General features: G+C 43.0%; 3 protein-coding genes across 8 annotated transcripts; 2 read left to right on the forward strand and 1 right to left on the reverse strand.

Moving 5' to 3' along the window:
• The first annotated feature begins 410 nt into the window (after positions 1–410).
• Positions 411–14,335, forward strand: capgb (capping protein (actin filament), gelsolin-like b). Its single transcript, XM_037112861.1, has 10 exons — positions 411–492; positions 2,848–2,883; positions 8,132–8,325; positions 10,746–10,900; positions 11,216–11,374; positions 11,500–11,649; positions 11,837–11,923; positions 12,017–12,149; positions 12,778–12,869; positions 13,069–14,335. The coding sequence occupies exons 3-10, from the start codon at positions 8,133–8,135 to the stop codon at positions 13,132–13,134; spliced, it is 1,035 nt and encodes a 344-aa protein (XP_036968756.1). The 5' UTR covers positions 411–492; positions 2,848–2,883; position 8,132; the 3' UTR covers positions 13,135–14,335.
• Positions 14,336–15,442: 1,107 nt separating this feature from the next.
• On the forward strand, positions 15,443–20,372 carry si:dkey-219e21.2 (nuclear factor 7, ovary). Of its 4 annotated transcripts, none has more exons than XM_037112853.1 (10): positions 15,443–15,531; positions 16,422–16,471; positions 16,599–16,750; positions 16,861–16,959; positions 17,365–17,481; positions 17,587–17,703; positions 17,833–17,961; positions 18,612–18,690; positions 18,950–18,976; positions 19,083–20,372. In XM_037112853.1, the coding sequence occupies exons 2-10, from the start codon at positions 16,438–16,440 to the stop codon at positions 19,613–19,615; spliced, it is 1,287 nt and encodes a 428-aa protein (XP_036968748.1). In that variant the 5' UTR covers positions 15,443–15,531; positions 16,422–16,437; the 3' UTR covers positions 19,616–20,372. The 4 variants fall into 4 exon arrangements, with proteins under 4 accessions (XP_036968748.1, XP_036968749.1, XP_036968750.1 ...); XM_037112854.1 differs by having other exon boundaries at positions 17,368–17,481; XM_037112855.1 differs by having other exon boundaries at positions 16,864–16,959.
• Positions 20,162–24,346, reverse strand: LOC119027538 (CD209 antigen-like protein E). Of its 3 annotated transcripts, XM_037112860.1 has the most exons (7): positions 24,045–24,339; positions 23,620–23,721; positions 22,845–23,073; positions 22,520–22,636; positions 22,277–22,437; positions 21,997–22,121; positions 20,162–20,675 (listed from the first exon to the last, which is right to left on the reverse strand). In XM_037112860.1, the coding sequence occupies exons 3-7, from the start codon at positions 22,855–22,857 to the stop codon at positions 20,558–20,560; spliced, it is 534 nt and encodes a 177-aa protein (XP_036968755.1). In that variant the 5' UTR covers positions 22,858–23,073; positions 23,620–23,721; positions 24,045–24,339; the 3' UTR covers positions 20,162–20,557. The 3 variants fall into 3 exon arrangements, with proteins under 3 accessions (XP_036968755.1, XP_036968754.1, XP_036968753.1); XM_037112859.1 differs by lacking the exon at positions 22,845–23,073 and having other exon boundaries at positions 22,520–22,633; positions 24,045–24,346; XM_037112858.1 differs by lacking the exon at positions 22,845–23,073 and having other exon boundaries at positions 24,045–24,344.
• Positions 24,347–24,722: the final 376 nt, after the last annotated feature.

Below are 24,722 nucleotides of genomic sequence, written 5' to 3' on the forward strand. Positions count from 1 at the left end.
TGGGAGGCAAGTTTGTCTTTTGACTCACCTGTTTTGAGAGCTCACTTCAGTCGACTATCATTTGGAAGTTTTCTAACTCTGAAAATTGAATTTAAAAGAAAAAAATATGGAGAGTTTAGGCGAGGTTTTCCACAGAGCTAAACTCAGCTATACCAATTATAGCTAGCTCAAGTGTTTAAACTTAGCAAAACTGTCTTTGGGTTGTCATACCAAATCATACCAACCATACTCAACTGAGCCTACAGTATTTATACAATATATAACACGCAGTAGAGATGTTAGTTTGCCATTTTACTTCCATAAACAGCACAAGCTTGTGGGCCTTGATTGTAGTACAGAGGTGCCTCTCCTCTCACCAACAGGTATCCAACCATCTGTGTTGCCATGTCCGGCCACCAGGTGGAGAAATGACTCTGGGGAGAGGACACAGAAAAGTTTGGATGCATCTGCGTCCTCAGAAGACACAGCTCAGTGCTTAACTAAAAAAAAAAGGTAAGGCTGCCTCCCTGACAGATGTCTCATACAGTTGTCCTGTCTTTGCCCTGATCTCACCACCAGCTGTTTTACTACGGATGATTTGTGCTCATTTTGACAAAAACCCTCCTAACATAGGTGCTCTCTTTGGTTTTGGATGATAAACAGTGTTTATCTGCACAACATGAGTTGGCAGTGACCATCTCACCGGTGGGGTTAAAGGTTCAGTAAAGCTTACACAAGAGGAAATGTGACAGTGCTGTTTTGTGCTTTGGTAGGAAGTAACATGATCTGTCAAACCAGATAAGTTCAAAATACCAACAACGTTTGTGGAGACCGAAAACCTACAAGTTCGCCTTATTATTTATTTTTAGCATAAAAATGACATTGAGTTATTTGTTTTTAGCTATTTGTCTCAAATCTTTTATGTACGTACACTGAAATCCAGTTCATGTAGCAGCTCTTGATACATTTAAACTATTAACTTTGTATATTTGAAATGTACAAAACTCAACAGTTACCCAAAGCTGTAAGACAGTATCACATGTAAGACATTGTCAGCTCAAAACTAACAAGATGAAGCCAAATTGAATATATATACAACTTAACTCGTGCACTCAAACACGGCTTTACATCATTTAAAGACAAAGATAATTGTTCGAAGTCTTTGCTCCTTGATAAGTCAGATGATTTAGTGTCAGTCGTGTCAAACCCCTTCGCGTGCTCGCTGGGGAGATTACAGGGGAGTGGATGCTTCAACCTAGTAATCTGAATGAGTCACAGGTTTCATCCCGATTTACCACAGTGCAGGGCAACACGTCATGTAACCACCTGAGGCTGCACGCTGCTTCCTACACATCAGGGCGTGTTCGGCCGGGAGAATCCAGGTATGACTACGCGCTGTGTGGGGCGGTTGCTGTGGTGATGTTTACTGACTGTGGAGACCTTGACACTGAGTCATTAATGACAGGGGAGAGATTTTTAGTATTTTTAAGAAGTGATATATATGTTGTCAAACAAATAGACTTGAAATGTGTTCAAGGTAATGGCATGCACGTTACTGGAAAGCTAGTACTACGTATCTGCCACAAGGACTTTTAACTGGTTATGAAACTCAGTCTCAATTCAATACCGATGCCTCTAGATGAGCTACACAAGCAAACAAGACCATCACTGACTAGCTGATGTGATTGAGTTCTTCTTCATCCCTTGGTTAGATTCAGTTATTCGAGTTGGACAAGTCAGAATATTGAAACACATTTTTAATGGCAGAGTGCTGAGGATGAATTGATGAATCTCACATGCTACTGAAACACTGCTTACTTTCTTTTAACGTCATTAAAGTTATTAATCTGCCACAAATAGATACATCCCAAGAACAGCTGCGGTTAGAAGAGAAGGGTTAGAATTTTCACTTGCTTTCAAAAGAAAAACCAGCCAGTTCAAGATCTTTACCGCAGGATGCACGGCCTGCTCACGCCGCCTTGCCATACAGAAATAACGTGTACTTAGTTTTGAAAGTAAAAGTGCTCATTCTGCTGCAGAAATGTCCCCTGTGACTGTTATATGATCATATATGACAGTTTTAGATTGTGATGCATCAGCAGATGTTTACCACTTTAATCTCTGTCACTGTGAGGGGTCGTGTCATGTTTAAAGGAAAAAAGAAAAACTTTTAACAATACACTTTTGGACTTTCCTCTTGTCTTTGCTTTTTTGTGAAATATTGGATCATTTGAACATTTATTTAAATGAAACCATATTAGGACTGAGCTGCGTATGACTCATGGACATCTGTCACACATGTAACATGGATTTTTATACGAGATCACATGCAAAAATAACCTTATTGTGAAAAGTAACCAGTAACTTCAGCCATCTGACACGTGTAGTAAAGTAACAGATTCAGAGTTTCCAAATGAAATGTAGCCGAGTAGAAATAAAGTATTATAAAATGGAGATACAGTTGTATTTAAGTAATGTAGCTGAGTACAGTAGGAGTAATCAGAGGGAGGGATTTTATGATTTTCTTTGTGATTTTGTGTTATTGTATCACTTCTTGTCTGTATTGCTAAAGAGATACTCAGTAAAAAAAGAAATAATCTGTTGCATTCTTTCATCGGACGGAGCTTGTTTTTCGTCACACAGGCCTCGTTTGCATTTGAATTCTGCCTCCACTTCAGTCGGCCTCTGATTCAATCAAGTTTCCGCACTTTTCTGTCTTTTGTGTTTGAGTCAGAGGGGCTGGGCTAAGACTGCCAGACAGAGGCAGGAAATATGTAGTGTGTGTTTGTGTAACAGAGGGAAAGAGTGTGTGTGTGTGTGTGTGTTTCTCCCTGCATGACTGCTTCTCTCTCTCCACTCTCTGCTCAGACGTGTTGTCACCCCGCCACCAGCTCACTCTCTAAGGTAAGCCTTAACTTTTTCTTTTGCGCATTTATCTCCAGGATCTGCACAGTTCTGCCTCTGCTTACTTTGTGTTTTGTTTTTCTGTAAACTTATTTTGTTTCACCCTGAAACTTTTCCGTTTCTTCTTCCTCCCCCACACACACTCACACACTGTTCTCTCCCTGTTTGCTCATCACATTCCTTCTCCTGAAATCAGTTGAGGAATCTCACGCCGGAGCAATGAATCTTCCCTTTTGACTCTCTTGACATCCGTCTCTCCACTCAAACTCTGCGCTCACTCTCGGCTACGCTTTGCTGCTGTTAGCGGCAGGAGGAAGAAAAAAAAACCCCACCTTAAATTTCTATCCCCAGTCTGTCTGTGTCTCACTTCCTACACATCATCCTGGTCGTATTAGCAGCTGTTTCACGACTTCCTGAAAGTTAGGGTGGGGTTTTAAAGGGGTAACAGCCTCGGATGTTATTTGACAAATGTACTCAAAAAGGTTAAAACTGGCTTCCTCACAGCTGTGAAAGTGTGATTTAACATCCATATTTAACTCATTCAGTTTCTCCTTCCTCTTCATTCCCTGCTCCTCTCAGTTTATCCTCCTCAGCATCACTCTGTCTTGATCTCAGTCTCTGATCTCATCTACATACAGAGCATCCATCCATCCATCCATCCATCCATCCATCCATCCATCCATCCATCCATCCATCTATCCATCCATCCATCCATCCACCCAAACACTCAGACCTCTCCACACCCGCTGCTCCGTCCGCCTGCATATCGTCTGCTCTCATATTTCTGTCTGGTTATCGGCGCATGAATGACTGACTGAGTCTTTGACCCCTGTAGCCAATCTGTGACCCTCCGTCTTCATCTACACCCTCCAACCTTTCTCCCTCTCTCCTTCCATGTCTCCTCCGTCTAACCAGACACCGCTGACCACTCCAGTGGCCGCGGTTAAAAGGTCAAGTTTCTTTCTGTTATCGTCTTCTCTGTGGCGAGATTATGAAGACTCATTATTAAATGGGTTCCTCATTCGTTTTCATGGTTGTTTCCCCCATTGTGAATCCCTAAATTGGATTATAGAGATTTATGAGATTAATTGTATCTAGAAATCAGTGCTCATTAAAGATTTAATCCTCAATGCCTTCAGCTCATGGAGTTGACAGACACAGCAGATCTCATGTTTATGAAGCCGTACTTTGAACTGACTGGCTAATGGGCTGATTCAGGTTGTGCTTTTAAGATGCCAGAGAAAAAAAATGCAGTCGTTATGGAGGACTAAAAGTGCCATAATTAAAAGAATAAATACACCATTAAACAATTAATTAAATGTGTCACTGATTCATTAAAATACAGATTCATTTTATGTAGAAAAAAAACATATATAATTATTTCACTATTTAATTAATTATTGATTGGACACCATGGTTGGTTACCCTGCACATCAAGTCAAGGCAAATTGATTCCAGATAATGGATTGATACAATCAAACAAAACTGTATTTCCAACTACTAAAAATGAGCCCCAATGTTGATACAGCCTGCGAGGTGCAGGACAAAATGTCAAAAACTTGCCCCCACTAGAAATAAAATAATTATGTATCTTTTTTTTCTTTTTACATAAAATGAATTGGTATTTTAATGAATTAATGACACATTTAATTTCAATTTTAATGAATTAATATTACTGAAACATATGGTAGCTGTCTGTAACACAGTACATGAATGTCTTTGACATAACCTTACATTCTGTTGGTAAGTTCAGTTTCAAATTAAATTCTGGCCATATCTTACAAATGACCCCTTTAAACTTTTTGATGTTTTTTTGTTTTTTTGTTTACTGGAATGCACCATGGGAGTCGTAAATCTTCACCAGACATTTTAAGGCGCACAAGTCGCATCGCTTTTTCAACCTGACACTGATGACTCAACCCGGAGAATTTCCTGCAGAATCAAGCCGCAGAACTTCTGTGAGTTCGTCTGCATGGAAAACGAATCAATGGGCCTGAAATCGCTCTTCTCACTTCCCAGTGCAATTGAAAAAAAACACCTTGTGGCTTGTATTTGCTTCAGACTTACAAATAAATGAGGAAATTGGCGTCATGGGGCTGATGGAAAACGGGAATGCGTGTCACTACCCGACCACGCTGGGGGGCCTCGAATTCTTAGCTGCGCCCCTGCTTGGGAGAAAAAGAGTGAGTCTAATACTTCTGCTCATGTCGCTGCAGAGAGAATGTAGGGACAAAGGAAAAGAGGAGGGAGGGAAGAGTGGAAAGATGGAGGAGCCAGCAGTTTGCTCTCCCAGTAATTATCCGCTTGGTGTTTAGCTTTAGCCAGGAAACCAGGAACCCGACTCTGCTCCCCCCCCCACGTGGCGTCCTATCCGCAGGCCGCAGGTTGGCTTTCATCACAGCGGCTCCGGTTACCTCCCACATATAAGCTAACCAGGCCAGGTGAGCGCAAACACTCCTCCTCGCCAGACCTCTCGATCCCTTACAACCTCACCCCCGCACGCGCACACACACACACACACACCCACAAACACACACTCCACTGGACACACAGAATGGAGTCGGAGTCAGACAGCATGCCGGAGGTACCAGAGGAGATCATACAGTTAAGTGGACCGGGTCTTTCTCTCTGCCTCCTTTATTTACTCTTAGAGCGGCTGTCCAAGCACTGTAACTTTAACCCGGGGCCCCTGCATGAGCTGCTGCCTCGGGCCCTTTCTCTTTTTCCTCGATCCCTCTCCGCCGCTACACTCTCTGCCGTCATCTGCTGCAGTGGCACCCTCTCTGTTCGGCATCAGTTTATTGCTCGCAGTTTGCTTAAGGGATGCTGATGTCAGAGAACAGAAGGGGGAGAGAGATTCATTAAACTATCCTCCACACTAAAAAAAAAAGCAAACAAACAAAATAACGGAAAGAAGGTGGAGCTGCTGCTGACATCCCCGCTTGACTGACCACAACGAAACTTTTTTCTGCTGCCTGTTGGCTGATGTTTAACAGATGATATAGGAGAGTCGGCAGCATGATACATTGGTGTTCTCAGTTGACTTGATTCACTATAATCATCCTTATCACCCGCGGCAGCTCCCTAAATGAATGACTTTTATAGTGATGGTTTTCTCAGGAAGAGTTGCAAATGCGCCACCCGTATATTGATGTTTGTTCTGACACCGTTAGATTTATTCGGATGTGCAAAATGCTGCCAGGGTTTAATTTGGAAATGACACAGCGTCCATAAAGCTGCAGGGACTTTCTTATCAGCACAGAGGAAGCATCAACATCAGCATGGGTTTGGTGAGGTTTGCAATGTTTGTGTGATATCAGTCCAGGATGAGTCCTTGGATGGCACGAAACTGCAAATATAAAACACGTCACACTGCCTCGGATATCATAGAGTAAAATGCTGGATTTGACAAAAGACTTTTTCGTCAGTCGTCTTGCGCTGAATCAATCAGTCGAACTGAAAACTGGGAAGAAGTTCAGTCTTGACCGTAAAACTGTAGTTATTTAAAATGAAATTTGCTGGTGCTTTCAGCTGCATGTCATGCTCTCCCTCAGCCGATAGTGGAAGCTGATTTAATCACATCACATAAATCGTCTCTATCAGCAGAGGAAGACCACATTGGAAAGTTGAATGCCCCGGATAATTCTCTATGAAAGCTTACTTTTGACCTTAGAGAGAAATCTCTGTTTAAAAACAAAAAAAACATAACTCGAGGCTGACGTTGTTCTTCCGGAGCTATCAACTGCACCTCGTGGTTTCCGTCAGTAGATAATGATCAGTTGATTGGGTTAAGTCGCCTTAACAGCTGAGCAGACTCGAGAGATGTCAAAAAGCTGAACAGTTTCCAGGAAGTGGACCTTCAATTATTTATAAAGATAATAATTAGAATGCTGTTTTATCATTTGTTAAGCAAACGTTGTGCGTTTGCCAACTTCATCTGTCAGACAATGAAGGTGTCATCTTGGGTCTCTGCCATGGAGGAGTTCAGATGCCATGTACTCGGAACGCAGCGGCGTTTTGGATGGGATGCATGTGTCAAGTGACATCTGGACCCCAGCAGAACATCACATTGTAGCATCCTGTTCAGTGATATTCACTCTGCCTGTCGGTGGGTTGAATGTTGTGGCTCAACGTCGTGCATCGTATTCGTGCTGGTGTCACTTTTTATAAAACAGATCCCCTGATAATGTGAATTAAAAAGTGTCACTGCCTCATGAAACTCTTGTGAACTTTATTTACACAGGTCGGGTGTGAAATGTCTGGTTTGACGTTTGTTCCTCGTGGCAGTGGTCATTAGTTTCCTCTTTCTGACATGAAAATCATAGCACTACATTTTTCATAATAAAAGCAGAACAATGAAGGTATCGTCACCTTCTGCCACACCGCAATATTCTGTGACAAGGTGAGAGAAAAGTGGTAGAGCGAGGCAGCACCGACTCGTCTTTACACAAACCTCACTTTGTCTCAGTCGTGTCAAAATTATAGCACAGCGAGGCGAGAGAAGGCAGGAAGAGACAAGTGTGGTTGAGCAACACGCTCGGTATATTAAAAGCTCTGTACGTGACAGTGACTCAACCAGATCCATACTGGGCTCCTCCTGACCCGCGACATGATCCATCTTGCACACAGCCGTGACTGGTTTTGTGCAATGACACACTAATGTTGAGTCCTGTTGGTGTTGTGTTGCATAAAGTAGGCAGAATGTAGCCTGTGCATGTCGATCAGTAACGCGAGCCTTCATTTTGTGTCAAGTCTAAGCTTAATAGCGCTCATCACTTCGACCACATCCTCAGCTGGGCGTTTGTGGTTTGGAGGCGTCGCTGTTGAGTTCTGGTCTCTGCAGCTCAACACACTTTCCTCAGCGTTGTTCTCAATCATTTGTCAGTCAGTGTGGAGGAGGGTCTGTAAAAATGTGTCAGTATTTCAGGAAAGTCTAAAAATGGACCCTTGTCTTCTGACCGTGACAGGTCAGGTATCTTCATGTGTCAGAGCCTCGTAGGCTTGACGTCTGCTTTTACTTCTCCTTACTCCAACCAAGAACAGGCATCCCTTCCCACATGGAGACAGTGACACAACTCCACGTTTTTTTTTTTTTTACACTTCCTGTTTCTGGCAACTTCTTCCCCTTCTGTGGCAGAGGAATTTATGTGATTGGCCTCCCAAGAGTGACTCACTGTGACTGTTATCCACAGTAAAACTCTGATGTCTTTCCTTTTGACTTACTCTTCCTCCTCTTGTCTTCTCGCAGTATGCTCCACTTCAGGGCAGCGCCAGGTCAGTTCGGCCCGGAGGTCCGGGAGCCGGGCCTCCGGGTGTGGAGGGTGGAGAAGATGAAGGCCGTGCAGCTGGACCCCTCCGAGGTGGGGGCCTTTTTTAACGGGGACTCCTACCTGGTGCTGGAGAACCGCGGTCAGGAGGGAGCCGACCTCCACATGTGGATAGGTGAGAGACCGGTGGGGGAAACATCTGCCGTATATAATGAGCTGCCTGGTGTGTGACAGAGTGCAGACAGATGAAATGTGTCCGCATAATAGAGTTGTGTAGCTTGCAGTTCGTGAAAGCTCTTTCCAAACTCAACAGAGTTCCAACGAAGAGCTGGCACGTTTGTAACGATGGCTTCCCACTGCAAGACAAAATCAAAATTAATCAGCAATGTCAGATCACGGCTATTTAATCAAGCCTAATTCATTTATTTATCAAAGAAAACACGAGCTGAAGGCTTGAGCTGGAGGAGGAGATAGAGGAGATCATCTTTTTCAGACCTGTGAATGGCTGTATAAAATATGGACAGAGCTTTCCATGTCTGAATTGGGAAGCCAATGCAGGAGCGTCTTAATGCTGCCTAATGGCCAGCAGGGGGCAGAGATACTGGTTTCAACAAGAAGTCAGATTGTGCGTAAGCTTATGAGAAAATGACTTATTACCTCTTGTGGTCGGGTTGCACAATTAAGCTGAATACAGTCAAAATCACAATTTTTTTTTTTTTGTGAAAATGAAAATGTTTCAAAAATGATAATATCCACTAATCGATCTAATCAGGACATCCTCCCCCGCGGTGAATGCTGTATCGCAAAACTCGGGTGACGTCGTTTAGACTGTGACGACTTCAGTCAGTTTCCTCTTTTGGAAAAGGAACCAAGCAAACCAGAGCTCTGTGGGCAGGATGGAGAACGGGGTTGCCCACATCCTACAACAAAGCAACAAGAATTGTGAAACCTTCAGATTAGATTGACGCCGCAGTGCAGCTTCCTTAAAACAATGAATAATAAAAAAAAATCCCTTAAATGCCCATAAAAATAAAAAAAAATCAGTGAAACGTGAAACAAATTCGAATTTCAGTTTGGACAAGATTTAACCAAAGAGAAAAAAATTAATTTGACTCAAAACGCAGAAGAGAGTGATAAACACATGGGCTGAAATACACTGAATAGTGCAAAGACAACATGCAGATGCACACGTGTGTCCACAACAGGCAACACAACATGATGAAACACTATATTCTGGAAATATTCTGGCCAGGACATTTACGCTTGAAGTCCTGCCTTTAAAGAGAAGGGACGCTTCTCCTATTTCTACTTTACTCCAGCCGAAGCGCTGACCATCATCCGTAGCGTACCACACACCTTCTCCCGGCCCTGTGCTGCGCCTGAAAAAGCTGATAACCCTCCCACTAATGGTGATGACACACGAGAACCGGCGCTGACCTGCTGCATCATTGTGTGAGGAGAGAGCTGGAGAGGGATGGAGGGATGATGACAGGGGGAAAAAAAAAAAAAAAAAGAAGTCCCGAGGGAAACTGGGATGGTTTTTGAGCGGGGCTCCATTAAAAATGCAGGAGGACTGTTACAGTACTCAAATGTGGCTGTTGTTTCCAGCGTGTATCCGGTGCTTAGGTAACACTAAGCTGATTGTCACAGCTCGGAGAGAGAGAGAGCTCTCGGTGCTCAAGCAAGCGTCTCTCTGAAGCCTCCCTCCCCTCCTCTCGTCCACGCTGGTGACCCCGGTGTCGTCTTTGGCCGACACGCTGTTTGATTTTCATCTCTTTGTCTGCGTGACCCGTCACCTCTGTCAGCAGCTCTTTTGTGACACCTTAACCTTCCTGGCCTCATTTCCTTTCTCTCCCATGTCTCTATTCTCCTCTCACTTGTGCTGCGCTTGTATTTATTTTTCTCATTTCCCTTCCCCTGCTCACCTCACCGGCTTCTCTGGTCAGTATCTTGCTGCCGTGCAAGCTAAGCTATCATTTCTTTAAGAGCTTTGAGGAGAAACTGTTTCTGTATTTTTTTTATTTTGGAGGAGGAGGTTGGAGGTTTTAACTGTATCACACCGTCGCCATCATTTTGTTGTATTTTTTTTTTATATATGGCAAAAAAACTAATTTCATACCACGACTCATCAGACGGTTTGTTTATTTCTCCTCCTACAATCTGTTTAGGGCAGACAATAAAAAACAAACACTTGGCAGGAGATTAGACAAAGCATCTGTCTATCACCGTCTATCTCGGGCCGACATTAATGAATCAGATCTACAGCTGGAGAGCGCTGCCACCGCCAGAGCCTGTTGGTCAACCATACTATCGTCAAGAGTGAATGAAATGAAATGAAATAAAATAAGTGAAATAAACTCTGCAGCTCTGATATGATTGGTGCTAGCAGCATCTGCCAGTCTTTTTAGAAGCTACAGAAGTCGCTCCCCTCAAACTAAAACCAAAAGATTCAGAGAAAGGAAGAGGAAAAGAATAGAATAAATCAGAAAAAGGTGGGGGGAAAAATATCAAAGGTCATCAACGAAGCTTTGTCAGAGTGTGTTTGTGAACACCTTTTTAAACATTTTTTGAGATTTAATCTTTATTCTGTTGCAGGTGAGAAGTCGTCTCGGGATGAGCAGGTGGCGTGTGCCATGCTGGCCACCCAGCTGGACAACTTCCTGGGAGGCGACCCCATTCAGCACCGGCAGGTTCAGGGCTACGAGTCCCCGGAGTTCATGAATCTGTTCCCCAGAGGAGTCAGCTACAAGGTGAGGGAGGGTTAGACCTAACACAAGGAAGACTGTTTCAGATTGTTTCACACATACTTAGTTGGTTTTCAGTGACAAATATGAAACTGAATGCAAACATTGCCTTTTGCAACAGTTCTTATTTTATCTAGCCCTGTTTTTTTTTATCACTGGATGCTTCCCTTTCATTGTTTTATAGTTCTCAGGATATCTTGGCCTCGGTGCCAAAGTGTGTTGATTGTTAAAACTGAACTCTGGGTGACATTTCCCAGCAGTGCAACAAACTTTAAACATAAAAAAAAAAGATTTTAAATGAGAATCCCGTTTTGCTCGCAGGAGGGTGGCGTGGAGTCGGGCTTCAGGAGGCCTCAGGGCGGCGGGACGGTGCACAGGTTGTACCAGATCAAAGGGAAACGCAACATCCGTGCCAAGGAGGTCGAGCTGTCCTGGAGCAGCTTCAACAAGGGAGACTGCTTCATCCTCGACCTCGGAGAAGTGAGGACTCATCTTTCATGATACTGCTGCAACACAGAGTGATGCTGGTTGCGATGTAACTGCACCGACACGATTCTGGTGACTCACTCCAGTTTTTTTTTTTTTGTTTTTTTTCCCCCCTCCAGACCATCGTGTCGTGGATCGGCTCGCAGTCCAACATCTTCGAGAAGCAGAAAGTGCGCGAGATCGCCTCGCTGATCCGTGACACCGACCGACACGGTAAAGCCAAAATCGTGGACACCGGCGAGGGGGAGGAGCCAGAGGAGATGCTCAAGGTAGACGCACGCTTTTATGACCAAACAAAAGTTGGTTTAAGCGAGTACATTCCCTGAATCCGCTAAAACGTACTCCACCTGACTTGTTGCCATGGTTGATCCTAATAAATAAATAACTTCTCCAGCAGATGTAGGTCACTTTACATGGACATCTGTGTTCTGAGCTTCCTGTTTTGTTGCTGAGCAGGTCCTGGGGAAGATGCCAGAGCTGGCAGAGAGCACGCCAGAGGAGGACAGCAAAGCAGACGCTTCCAACTCTGCCTGCCTCTACAAGGTAACCTCATCTGCAGGATCTTAAGAGGAGCACTAATGAATCAGACTGCCGTTTATTAACTAAAGCATAAAACGGTGTTTATTTACCCAACAGGTGTCTGATGCGACGGGTTCTATGACGACGACCAAAGTGTCGGAGAAGAGCCCGTTTGGCAAGGAGCTGCTGGTCCGCGACGACTGCTTCATCCTGGACAACGGCGCCAACGGAAAGATCTTCGTCTGGAAAGGTGAGGGAATACTGCGTGACCCTGAGCCGGCGATCCCGTGCCAGCTGAAAAGCAAACCGAGGAAAGTGATAGTTGGTCCACGCCGGTGATACTCGGTATCTAACTGGATCAAACTTTAATGAGCGTTGTGAAAAATAATGGTTGACGGTTTTCAGCAGGAGGCGAGTGCGAGCTTTCTTACTGAAGCCGAACTGTCCACATCCGATTTCACCATTGTGCGGTACATGAAACATTGAAAGAAAGAAAAGATAATCATTCTACAAGGATATTCAAATTTAATCCTCTTCCTAACTTTGAAAACACAGCCACATGTTCCAAACTTTTAAGACATTGTACAAAACCTGTATAGAGCATTATTCTAACTCGTGTTAACACTCCAGTATCCAGTGGTTTTAAGCTCCTGATATGATAGTCAGCACAGACACATATAGTCTACAGATCTACGTGATACAACACATATTTAAGCAATGTCACTTTGCATGAGCTGCCATTCATGGGCTGTTATTATCCCTTGTGTAAAGAAAGGCTGCTGTGATGTCTAATGAAGAACTACGAACAAAGGAAGATCCCACTTTTTGAGAAACTAGCATCATGCCGGTACTAACGTGGTTCATTGATTGACCGTCAGGTAACGGAGCAAATGCCCAGGAGAAGGACGTGGCCATACACATGGCGGATACCTTCATCGACCAGATGAAGTACCCCAGGATGAAAACACAGGTACGTATGAGAAGCTGCTCTCACACTTCCTGTAAAATGATCCTCCAATCCCCTGCTGTCCGCGCTTCGCCCTCTCTGACAGCAGCCTGTTACGATCTTAAAGATCATCTACAGGTGTGGATTATCACCTCTGCTGTGTTTACTGTGGCGTCTTTGTGTATTGAGCAAGCAGTGAGCGTTTCTGTGTCCTGTGCTGCAGGTGGAGATCCTGCCACAGGGGAAGGAAACCATCATCTTCAAGCAGTTCTTCAAGAACTGGAACTAAACACTTCCTGGGAACGTTTGACCAGTCCTGCCCTGGAGCAGAAGCTGCACATTCAGCGTCTGATGCAAGATACATTTCTTTTTTTTTTTTTTTTTATAAGCATTTACTTGTATGTACATATTTGTAAGGTACCGTGCTGATGGAGAACACTGTAGCCTGTTCTGGACTTAGAATCAGAGATGTGATGCCACTTTTATATATACAAGTTTCCTCTAGTGAGATTACAAAGATATGAAGAGATATAAAAAGTACTTTAGGTCATGAGTTCGGATTTTTTTTTTTTTTTTTTTTTTACATTCGTCCTAGTGTCAGACTGCATTTGAGAAATAAACCTTACAAACTGTTACTTGTAGATGAAGTTGTTTTGATTTGTTTTCCCTGTCGAAAGTTCGCACTGATGTGTCAGGAAGATGATCTTTACATAACATACATTTAAACTCTGCCCTTTCCGTTGCCAGGGCCAGGAACCATAACACTGAACTGTCACGGTCATCATCAGTGTTATCAGCAGGGGGAATTTAACCATGTAGATTATATAACGTTAAATGATGCACAGGAAACTTATGTAAGAGTTTAAGCCACTTTAATTGTATGTTACATAGTACTCAGCAATACAATTCAAAGAGAACTTTTGCCCTTTTTAATCCACGGAAAGTCATTTTCAGTCGAAACATGTAATCACTATACGAAATATGTAGCGCAATATGGTAACAGCTCATAATAACCATCATGAATGGAATCATTTATAGTTTATTCAATTAATTAGTTACTTAACTGTAAACAAACAGTGAAATTCAGTTAGTTACTGAACAGTCTGGATTAAAAAAAAAGTCATCTGCGTCTTCATTAAAGGTGCAATATTAAGGATTTTTGTCAAAACGTTCCAAAATGAACCCAAATCCTCAAAAGATTGTAAAGAAATGACAGTTTTAACCAAATTGTGTTGCAGAGATATTTAAAGCTGAGAGCTGTTAAATGCTGGGAGTTAGCAGGTTTTGTCTGCTTCAGAACCTGATTTCACTAAAGCAGAAGGGTATTCTGGAGGATATTCTGAAAGTCAGGGACCATCTTTTAGAGATTCAACTTTTCTTTCAAACTGTTACTGTTATCATTTGTAATGAAAAAAATGTCATAACATTCAAAACGAATGCAAAATAGAAGTATTTTAACAAATGACCCAATTATATCTGAAAACACGTCAGAGTTTTTTCTTGTCGAGTCCATTTTATTTTTACATGCGTGACCTTTCTGCCTTGTGTTTCTTTTATATCTCACTTTGAAGGTGCGATACAGACGAAGTGGCTGCCTGTTGAATTCATACCAAATCCTGCTCCCATTATCATAATGTCAAGCTGCTCTTCACATTATGTCGATCATTTCTTGTTGATTATTTCTAACCAAAATTCTGACATATTGCACCTTTAATGCAATGCAACCGTTGCTTTAGCGACCACTGAGGATAGACAGATACTGTCTGGTCCAGTGATGTATTTACGACCCGAGAGTCTGATGACAAATGTGTGGAAGGACCGTGATGTGACCCGTCTTTCCTTGGGATTTCTCTGCTTTTAGAGAATGATGTCTGCAGCATATATTCAGGTCACTGTGCATTAAAAAAAATATCGCAAAATCTTCTTCTGGGTCAAGATGTGAGCGTAATCACTGTAAATAACAACCAGGAAAGACAGAAATTCATTACTGCCACTTACATAAGTTTCTGATTTTATGAGTGTGAAAGTCCTCCTCTTTAATTCCCCAAGACTTTTATGACAGTTTATGTAGGAGAAGAGGTGTGGCTGATTACAGAAAAAGAAAACAAACTATTAACAGCAATTATTATGAGTGTCACTGCAAATATAATTCAGTTGTTACATCCATTTAATTTTACATAAATGTACTTGTGCATCTGGTAAATATTACAATTTTGGTTTAAAAATCATGTTTAGAAAACAGATCTTCTCTACCTTTAAACTGAGTTATTAGTTTGTTAAGATTTATGTTAAACGGTGAGAAGTTAATCTATACTTATAGATCCTGGATTTTTTTTAATTAAACCTCAGCTTCCCTTATATAAACATATCAACTGTAACAATGTAGTAATGAAAATACTATAACAGTGACAGTTAACACCCAGAAAAATCCGCTCATGTGCGTCACCCTGCCTGATACCCAGAGACTTATCACCACTGTCATAAAAAAAAATCATGCCTTTTTACCCACACTGTAAACGCCAGCCGCTGCCAGGAAGCTGACCGGGCTTCGTGTCAGGGAGCTGCAGCGTCTCAGAGGCCGTAAAGAAAGTCCAAAGTTCAGAGAAACGCAGAGAGGAACAAATAGGCTGATCTGAGCGCAGAAGCTGTCCAGTCTGCTCCGCCAGCCGAGAGCCTCAGACCACAGGTAGGACTCACTGACAGCAGCAGGGGTTATACATTAGCTACTGTATGTGTGTCTGTATGATGTGAATTCATTTATAACCAAATGTGTTTACATTCTCTTCCAAATTTATGATATCTTTCAACCCATTTAAGAATAATTGTTTGGCCTTGTTGGTATTTTATCACTACAGAATAAATGAGGTCACTTTTTTGTCGCAACAGTTTTAGCTTGTTTTCTGTCATGTTTTGGATTTGATTTACTACAGTGTCGAGCTCAAAGTGTTGATTTATGAGAACATTCATCATTTATATAATTATCATCGATTATTGTTTAAGCTCAAGAGAGTTTGCCTCGTAATTGAAACTGACACTGAGGCATCGCTGATCGACAAGTCATCATATTTTGAGGTTTGGTTTGGTCGTGCGGCACCGTGATTAAACTATTCAACTGGTTTTCATTAAGAGTGAAATAGGTGAATGACTTGGCAAATGTACAGCTTTCTGTACATCTTTACAAGTGAATCACACCTAAATGACACTTTAATTATCTGACAATAGGTCAAAAATCTAAGCGCCGACCTCAGAATTACCAGTTAAAGTTGCTCGCACAACTAATTTACGTGTCGATTAAAAAAGTAAAGTTTGCATTGTACTGTAACCTACAGTGTAATATTTCCATTGAAAGTGAAATCCTGAAATACTGTTTTATGTGATGTTATAAGTATTTTATTACTGTACAGTTAATAATATAGTTTGAATGACACTCACAGGGGCTGATTCTCTAAATGATGAGCAACTTTTGAGGCTTAAAATACATTAAGCTGATATAATCAACCTTTTTAAATGTAGTATTTTTATGCGTTCACACTCCACCAGACTGTTAATTTTGTTCACGTACTCTCCAAACCACAGGAGTGAGGACGCCATCATGGAGAAGAAGGGTATCCTGAAAACCAGCAAAAGTAGGTTTTATTAGTGACTCCATTCAGCTTTGCTGCTGCGCCTTCGTCGGATGCTAATAATCACATTTGTCACATTATTATCTTACACATTAACCGAGATTCTCCTCACTTTGTCCCCCCGCTGCAGGGGTGAGCGTACTGCTGAAGGAGGACGGCAGCACCACCCAGAGCAGCTCTATTTGTGCTGTGCGCTGGACCCTTCCTGAGGAGGACCACCAGGCTCACAGCTCGGCCCCCACCAGATCATCACCAGCCATCGGTGTCGCCAAATACGCGCAGGTAGAAAAACATCAGGCTTTCGTTTTGCTTCAGCTTGAGATTTTGGGTTACACTTTAAACCCGCAGTCAATATGAACGCACAGGTCTAAATGTTTTCGTGTTTCCGGCAGCAGCACACACATAAGAGCAGCCTGAAGGAACTGCGCAGCCTGCAGGAGTGCGTGCAGTTCATCAATCACTGGAAGGAGCAGGTGGACCAAGTGTGCAGGGTAAGGGCTCGAGGGCGGCGAGGGCAGAGGGTTGATTTTATGACGCATTAATCAGAGCAGTTGGTGCAATAAAGCCAGACAACCCTTGACTTCCTTGAGGCGAGAGACTTTCGATGCTAACAAAATGCAAGGTGACGCAGCATTTATGAGTACTCAGACTGAGTAAGCACGGCTGCAGGAGACGATTGCTTTGCTTGCTCATGAGGTGTGTCGATGACCTTACCTGGGGACTCCTGCTCTTTTCTTTAGCCTGGTCGCTTTGACACCTGCAAAGGGAAAACACGCCACCTGCGAGGATGAGCTGTCACCCTGAAGCTCATTTGTCTTATTGCTGTGTCATCTTATCACAGCGTTATGTTGTGTCGTGCATGACATTGTCTGACAGTGTGTGGTACTGTGGTTCAGCAGGGCAGAGACAATCCGGGTGAGGGATCCAGCTCAGACCCGCGTACTGATCACAGTCTGGAGGAGAGCAGGAAACTGATCCTGGAGTGGGCTGACGAACTCCACCACGTCGACAAGGTCAGTCCACACACAAGATTATACCAGAATTTACAAAGCAAGCCTACTTGGACAAGGTGAATTGTTAGAATAAATTGTCTTTAATTACCGATTTTGTGTCCTTAGCTCCTGAAGGACACCCCCGAGAGCGAGGGGCTTGAAAACAAAAAAGATGAAGACGCCAGTGAGGAGGCCCAAGAGCGGATCATGGAGTGGGCCAGGGAGCTGCACAAGGCGACCGAGGTGAGAAGTCGTAAACCTGAAACTGAAAGGTCGACAGAGAGTAACACCCAAAACTCTCAACGGTGGTTTTTTTTTTCTTTTTTCCAAGAAAAGAAGAAACGGCAACAAATAAGTATTTGTGTTTTTCAGAACTGCGGCGTGCAGAGCGAGGAGCTCGGCAAAGTGCTGCGTCTGCTGGGCCTGAAGAAGAAGCGGCTGGTCAACGTGCTGCCGCTGCTCGAGTTCATCACCTGGTCTCTGCTCAAAGAAGACAATCCGGTGAGAAGCCTGGTTCAAATAAATTCAAATTCAAATAAATAGATAAATAAATAAATGAGGACATTTTTTTTTTACCATGAGCTTGGGTTCCTCAGAAGACCTCAATAAAATTGAAGGTCACTTAAAAATAAAGATAAACATTTGAACTACTCTGATAGCGCACATGTAAACCTCTGCTAAAGCCATAACACTTAATTGGCTTCGACCTAAAACCAGGCAGAGGTCGACCCGCGGCGCCACGCAGAGCCGACATGACCAGGTTATGAAACAGTGTCATGTAACGTCTGATTCATCGACCCCTGCTCTTAGAATACGTGCTGAGTAGCTATAAAATGAACCCAGTGAGCCTCTGCACTGATAAACCACAGTCATAAATGTCCCTGATAAGTGATAGTGAAGACCGTGGAGATAAACTCTCAGCTCTTTCGAGGATGATGGTGTGCTGTTCACCTGATATAGATAAGATTCTTATATATATTTAAAAGAAGGTTTGAAGGTTGTTGCCCAGCTGGTTTTACTGTATTTGCGCTCGGTTAACACTGCAGCTTCTCTTTGTGCAAAGTTATAACCCTCAAAGATTCAAACTGCATTTAAGAAAGGTTGAAACATTTAATTTATCTTTTTTTATTTATTATTTTTTTATTTTTCAGGTGATGATTCCAAAGTTGTGGCTGCTGGCAAAGCAAAAAACCTGGAAGTCAGGAATTGCGAGATACATCCCCCACTCAGGTGTGCATTCATTTAAATCTGTTTTGGCTCATGTTACACACAGGAGCTCATCGACAGCTCACTGCAGGGCGACTGGTTGATATTCGGACCGGTACATTCTGATTGTGATTTGTAGAGACTTTAAGCAGCGGTGGACTCAACTACAATTTCGATTTATCGTGCAACCCTTGGAAATCATTGGCTCAAACCACTGTACAATAAATACTTCCTGTGTTGATTCACCGCCACTTTAACATAATGTCTGCGTCTCTGTTTTCAGTTTGGAGTTGGATCTGCAGCGCAGCAGGTAAATTCAACCTTCCACGTTTCATCGACATTTCAAATTAACAGAGAAAAAGCCAAAATCATGCTGACAGTACAAGAAACTCACCTGTCCCTCTTTGTCCTGTCAGCTGATGTGACCCTCGACCCGATGACCAACCACCCCTGGCTGCAGCTGTCAGACGACCAGCGTATGGTCCAGGAGGGCCACTCAGAGACCGACCAGCCCGACAGCAGCCAGAGATTCGACACCTGGACCGCCGTGCTGGGCTGGGAGGGCTACAGCCGCGGCCGCCACTACTGGGAGGTCGACATAGCCAACAACGGCTACTGGCGCATTGGAATGACCACCGCCGAGTCCAAACGTAGCGGCCGCTTCCCCATGACCCCGAAGCAGGGCTACTGGGTGCTGTGGCGCAGCACCAATCACTTCTATGCCTGCACCAAGCCGGAGTCGCCTCTGCCGGTCGGCATCGTGCCCAGACGTATGGGCATCTACTTGGACTACGAAGAGGGCCAGATCTCCTTCTACAATGCAGAGACAAAGTCGCACATCTACACCTTCACGGGAACCTTCAGAGGGAAGCTGTACCCTCTGTTCGCCCCGCTGGATGGCCGCACACTCATGAAGATCACGCTGCCGCACAAGGTCTCTGTGAACTGAGACCCTGTGAACGACTCTCACTGGACATTTGGAAGAATTCACTTTGAGAAACAAATTCATACAAAGATTCCTTATTGTATGTTGGGGGGGCATCAGTTCGATTGTCAATTAATTGAAAAGCATCAACTCTGACTCTGAGAACCACCAAGTTATGTAGGATCTCTCTTGAATTTGGCTTCTCTCTTAATGTTACTTTAAATACTTTAAATCCTGGGGGGCTTCCATCGTAGCGATTAAATCGGGAGAACACTTTGAAGTCTAGAAGGCACCCAGAGATAGCCAGCGGCAAACAAAATACAAAGATGCAAAAACAATACTGCTTTTGTTTTCTCCCCTTTAAACTGACTTTAAAAATCTCTTCAGCCAAAGTTGAAAACTGACGAGTAGAGACGAGGACGTAGACCGAACCACGTCAAAGTGCTGATGACAGAACAAGTCAGTCGTATCTGATCACAGCACTCTAAGAAAATGTCTTCAAGGACACAAATGTAGACTTTTTTTATATTAGACCCTGAGAGGCACAAGCTATGAAAACTCAACTCTGAGTAGAAAATAAAGATATTTATTTAAGAAAATGAAATCATGTGGAATAAGGCAGGTTGAAGATGAAGCTGCGATTTGTCGAGAACAATTTTTACAGCATGAAAAGTGTGAACACACTCTGCATCTAAACGCGTGCGTGCACTTTACAATGCACTTTCCTTTAATTGTTTCATGCTACATGTATCTCTCTTCAATAAACGCCTTTGAAAACCTGCTTCTGCAGTTTGTAAAGCTGACTGTATCCTCCAAGGACATGCACAACTTTTCATGATAAAGTGTAAATGGAGCAATGCTGAATTCTTTAGTGTAAAAAAAAGTTTGTTTTTTTTAAAATATCAGAGTTTTTGTCCACATTGTACATAAGGCAATAAACGTGTGTGTGGATGGTGGTGCTGCCGGTCAGGAGTCTCTCTGACAGGCCCAGGGTCCGTAAGCCTCACAGCTGGCGGCGAAGAGACTCCCTCCTCCCCTCAGGTCTGCACAGTCCCGGTGGTCAGCGTCCCACTCCACCGTCAGCCTGCAGCACACGGCCAAGAGGCGAAGAGGGGCGACGCCATTAAGCACATTAATCCAAGTAAAATAACTTGTGTTAACATATTTAAATAAGTGATGGTTGATGTATGAATAAATGTATATGGACACAATAGTTCACATCAAAGTTGTATGTATGTGTGTCAGTGTATATATGTATATGTATGTATAAATGTACAGCATTGTTGTAATAAAACCAAAAACACTTCAGTGAGGTTCGTGTGTTTATCTCTCAGCAAGTACACAATTATAGATACAAGTTAAAGATTATCGTCCTTCTATTTGTCAAATTTCTTTTTAAGTAACTCTCTATCTCACAGGCCTGTAACTAACTGAGCATTTCCAAGGAAGTCTGGCAGAAAGTGTAACGTAATATGACAATAGCTACTGATACATTCATCAAAACTCTGATGTTTCTCTATAGAGAAGCATTCAGTTTATGGAATTAGATTTGTGGCAAAAGAGAGAAACACACTCTTAAATGTCAAACTAAATGTAAAACTAATTTGAAAAATAAAACTTAAAACTTGCAATCAAATAATTTGTCAAATAGTGTAAAGTATTGGTCTTTTACTCTTCTGATAATGCATTATTCTGTTTACTCTGCAGCTCTGTCTCGTGTTGCGCTCGCTGACTTTTTGTTTGTAGTTTTGGCACAAACCTCTGGGTGGGCGGGCTTTTCTCAGCAGAGCGTCCCCATTGGCTAATTAGTTTTTTGACTGACACTGCTCAGTTCCATAGTCACTTCAACATTTATGGTAAAACAAACACATTTCCAGTGAGAAATAAATGAGCATTTACTTGGATTTGAGTAGTATCAACCAAATAATGACAGGAAACTTTCCAAGAAACCGTGAATTAATTACAAACCCAAAAAATGTCTGATTCTTATCACAGTTGTTAATATTTTCATGCTTCTTTTTTGCTGTATTTTGTTTATTACATCATCTTCTATCTAACTTTTTTACAGATATTGCTCTTTTCATATTGTGTCCCTCCTAACAGAAGGGAATTATATGCCATTTTTGTTGTGTTGTTGTTTTGCACTATTAAAATGACAATAAAATCATTCTGTATAAAAGTCTTCTTATACATCTTAAAGGTATATAACCATCAATAAACACAAATATTGTTTCACAAATGTTTAATATTCACAAACGAATATCTCCTGAGCTGTAATGGGGTACATTTATGTAAATAATAACTATCCTCATAAGACAATATATTGTACTGAACAATTGTAGTACTAACTGGGACGTTGGTTCACGTGTCTTTCTTTGAGGACAGTGTCAAAGATCCGGACTTACGGCATGTAGTGCTGGATGTCCGTCCCGTCCCACCACAGCCACTGACCCTCCTGCTCGGCGTCCGTCAGTCCCACCCACAGGAAGGGAACCCGAGGGAACGTCCTCATCACACCTTGGATGAATTCCTGAGGAGGAAGCAACAGTTGAGGTGCAGATTTTGATTTATTTTCTGTCACATGAATTTTAGTTGTGACAAACTTGTATTTTTCTTATCCCCTGTGTGATCTCGACTCATTTCTCTGTGTGCAGTAGAGCCTCAGAGCCTCCTGTGTGGTGTTACCATCTCGCCAGAGTCTTTGATCACAACCAGGCTGCTGTTGTGTTTCCGGCAGAACTCGGCGCTCTCGTTCCACTGACGATTCTCCTGCAGCCCCACCGAAAAGAAGTAGCAGCGACTCCTCCACCACAGCCAGCCGTCTGGACACACTCTGCACCTGGAGTCTGCACACGAGAGAGAACGTTCAGAGATGTCACGTTTGCGGGATGTCAGATGTCAGTTTCACGGTGGAAAACGTTGACGTACCCTGAGTGACAGTTTGGAGCATCAGGCTCAGGTCGCGATGCTCTTTTTGGCACCGCTGCAGACGCTCCGTCAGCTGCATCTCTGGAGTTTTGGAGGTGTGATCCGCCTCTGGCGCTGCTGTCCATGTGACAGATGACACAAGAGGACAGACAGGAGGGAGGGGAGAAAGACGGGATGACTATTTGAGTTTTTCATAACAAAATCTATGATCAACGATGCATTCTAATAGATCATAAACTCTATGTGCACACACAGGCTCCATAATTGAACACTACCAGAGGGACTGTTTTAGATAATGAGTGCTGTTAAACATTAAAGCTGCTACCATGAGCTTTCATTTTCGTTGATTCTGGCGACCCCTGTGGACAAAAGCGATATTGTTTCCACACAGCGGTGTCGTTCGGGATCTCAGTATTTCTTCCATCACTACGCAGGAGTTTTCGCTCTCTCTGGGTCAGTCGGGCTCAGCTGGGCCGGATTGTGTTTGGCTTCACCTTTTGTGACGTGTCGTAGTCGTGACAAGACAAACGATAGCTCTGTTGCCTTCAGGCGTCCTACAGCGTGATGAGAGTGTGACAGTGGGCCAGCTTTAATGTGAGTAATGACCGAACGGTGCTCTTCCGTGTTTTTGAGCAATGTTACGCATGCAGGTGGCAGGATGCACATTTCTGCCAATAAATACACTCTGTTCCACTGATCTGCAGGTAGTGGTGGAGCATCAAGAAACACAGTATGCTCAAGCAAAGGCAGCGAAGGAAAAGACAGACACTGATGTCACCAACCCAGGTTTAAAAAAAAAAAAACTGCTGGTTTCGAGCTGGTATAATGAGGAAGGAAATGCATTTTCATGTTAGTTTGAACTCGAGGACTCAAACAGTGTGTTTTGAGAGAAATTGCTGAATTGTTGTAAGGAAACTCCACAGGGCACCTTTAAATCCTGACACTGAACCAAAACACTGTCCTTAACATGAAGATTGCGTTTTTTTTGTGTGTTTTTTTTTTTTTTTTTTTGCACATTGTTTTTGTTCAGGTTTCACTTAGAGGATGCAGGCAAATTTTAAGTAGACTTATAAAATGCATCATCTTGTATCAAAACTCACCGTATAATAGCAAACACAAAGAAAGTCCAATGACCAGGACTGTTGTTGCCACGACGACAGCCACGCAAGCCGTCAGCCGGCAGGTTCGACAGGATCCCGCATCTGTTGTGGGGAGGAAAATAAAAGAAAAGTCTGGAAATCATTTTCAGCTTTATCGCTGCCTCTGACCTGCACACATCCTACCTTTTGACCTCACAGTCATCAAAATAAAACTGTGACGCTCATAAAACGGAAACCTTCCTTTGCTTGCTGTTGTTCAGCCTGTAGACGAAATTGTTGTATTTAGGGTGAAACACAAAAGTGTAAGAATGTTATACTGTGATGCACGTACACAGATACTACTTAACACGGTTGTTGTTTTCACGTACACTGAGGAGAAATCATCTTTTTCAGGCACATTTTATTCAGACCAGTTTACGACTAACCTGCGGCTGTTTCCCTCTCAGCATCATCCTCAGGGTTTCTCATCTCCACGCAGCGCTTCTTTGATGCTTTTTGTCCTTTCCCTTTAACCATTTCACGTGCTCGTTCGCTCATTTTGAACCCCAGAATGAAACGAGACCACTCGGCCCCTTCCTCATACCACAGCCGTCCTCTTCGTCGAGGGAGCCCAAAGATAAAGTTTCGTAGAGGAAGTTGGCAGGGCGTACAGCTTACAGCTTACATGGTACAGGATGTAAATGTAGTAAGTGTTTATTAAAAGCACCATCTCAGAGTCAGGAGGTTACGCAACAGTTACAATAAGCAGCTGCTCATCCGGCGGCTGCTTATCTATCAGTTCATCAGTCTTGATGATCTCAAACGGAGCTGCTGTCAGGTCAAACTGATTCTCCCTGTGGTTTGAAATCAAGTATACCTGCTGCTGACAAAAGGTGCGATTGATCCCCGAAACTGACTTTGCATGTCTCATTATGATGACGCATTGAAGAGAAGTGGAGGAGTGTGATCCAACTCAGGTTGTGTCTTTAACAATACTTTGCGATGAATACCGTCTTATTCGCACCGAGTGCACGGAGGAAGCTGTAAAGTTGGAGTTTACTTTAAAAGTGCAACGCCTAAGAAATTTAAAGCATTTGTTTGACAATGAACACAATTGCTTGCAG

This window comes from Acanthopagrus latus, chromosome 10 (genome assembly GCF_904848185.1).
Source record: "Acanthopagrus latus isolate v.2019 chromosome 10, fAcaLat1.1, whole genome shotgun sequence".
NCBI classification, from domain to species: domain Eukaryota; kingdom Metazoa; phylum Chordata; class Actinopteri; order Spariformes; family Sparidae; genus Acanthopagrus; species Acanthopagrus latus.

Excerpts from the sequence above, each read along its gene's own strand:
- capgb (XM_037112861.1), top strand. The coding sequence starts at position 8,133 with ATGCTCCACTTCAGGGCAGCGCCAGGTCAGTTCGGCCCGGAGGTCCGG. Across the intron at positions 8,326-10,745 it reads CGACCTCCACATGTGGATAG|GTGAGAAGTCGTCTCGGGAT; the intron begins GTGAGAGACCGG and ends ATTCTGTTGCAG. Across the intron at positions 10,901-11,215 it reads CCAGAGGAGTCAGCTACAAG|GAGGGTGGCGTGGAGTCGGG; the intron begins GTGAGGGAGGGT and ends TTTTGCTCGCAG.
- si:dkey-219e21.2 (XM_037112853.1), top strand. The coding sequence starts at position 16,438 with ATGGAGAAGAAGGGTATCCTGAAAACCAGCAAAA. Across the intron at positions 18,691-18,949 it reads GAGATACATCCCCCACTCAG|TTTGGAGTTGGATCTGCAGC; the intron begins GTGTGCATTCAT and ends CTCTGTTTTCAG. Across the intron at positions 18,977-19,082 it reads TTGGATCTGCAGCGCAGCAG|CTGATGTGACCCTCGACCCG; the intron begins GTAAATTCAACC and ends TTGTCCTGTCAG.
- LOC119027538 (XM_037112858.1), bottom strand. The coding sequence starts at position 24,156 with ATGAGCGAACGAGCACGTGAAATGGTTAAAGGGAAAGGACAAAAAGCA. Across the intron at positions 23,722-24,044 it reads TGAGAGGGAAACAGCCGCAG|ATGCGGGATCCTGTCGAACC; the intron begins GTTAGTCGTAAA and ends TCCCCACAACAG. Across the intron at positions 22,122-22,276 it reads TCAAAGACTCTGGCGAGATG|GAATTCATCCAAGGTGTGAT; the intron begins GTAACACCACAC and ends CTTCCTCCTCAG.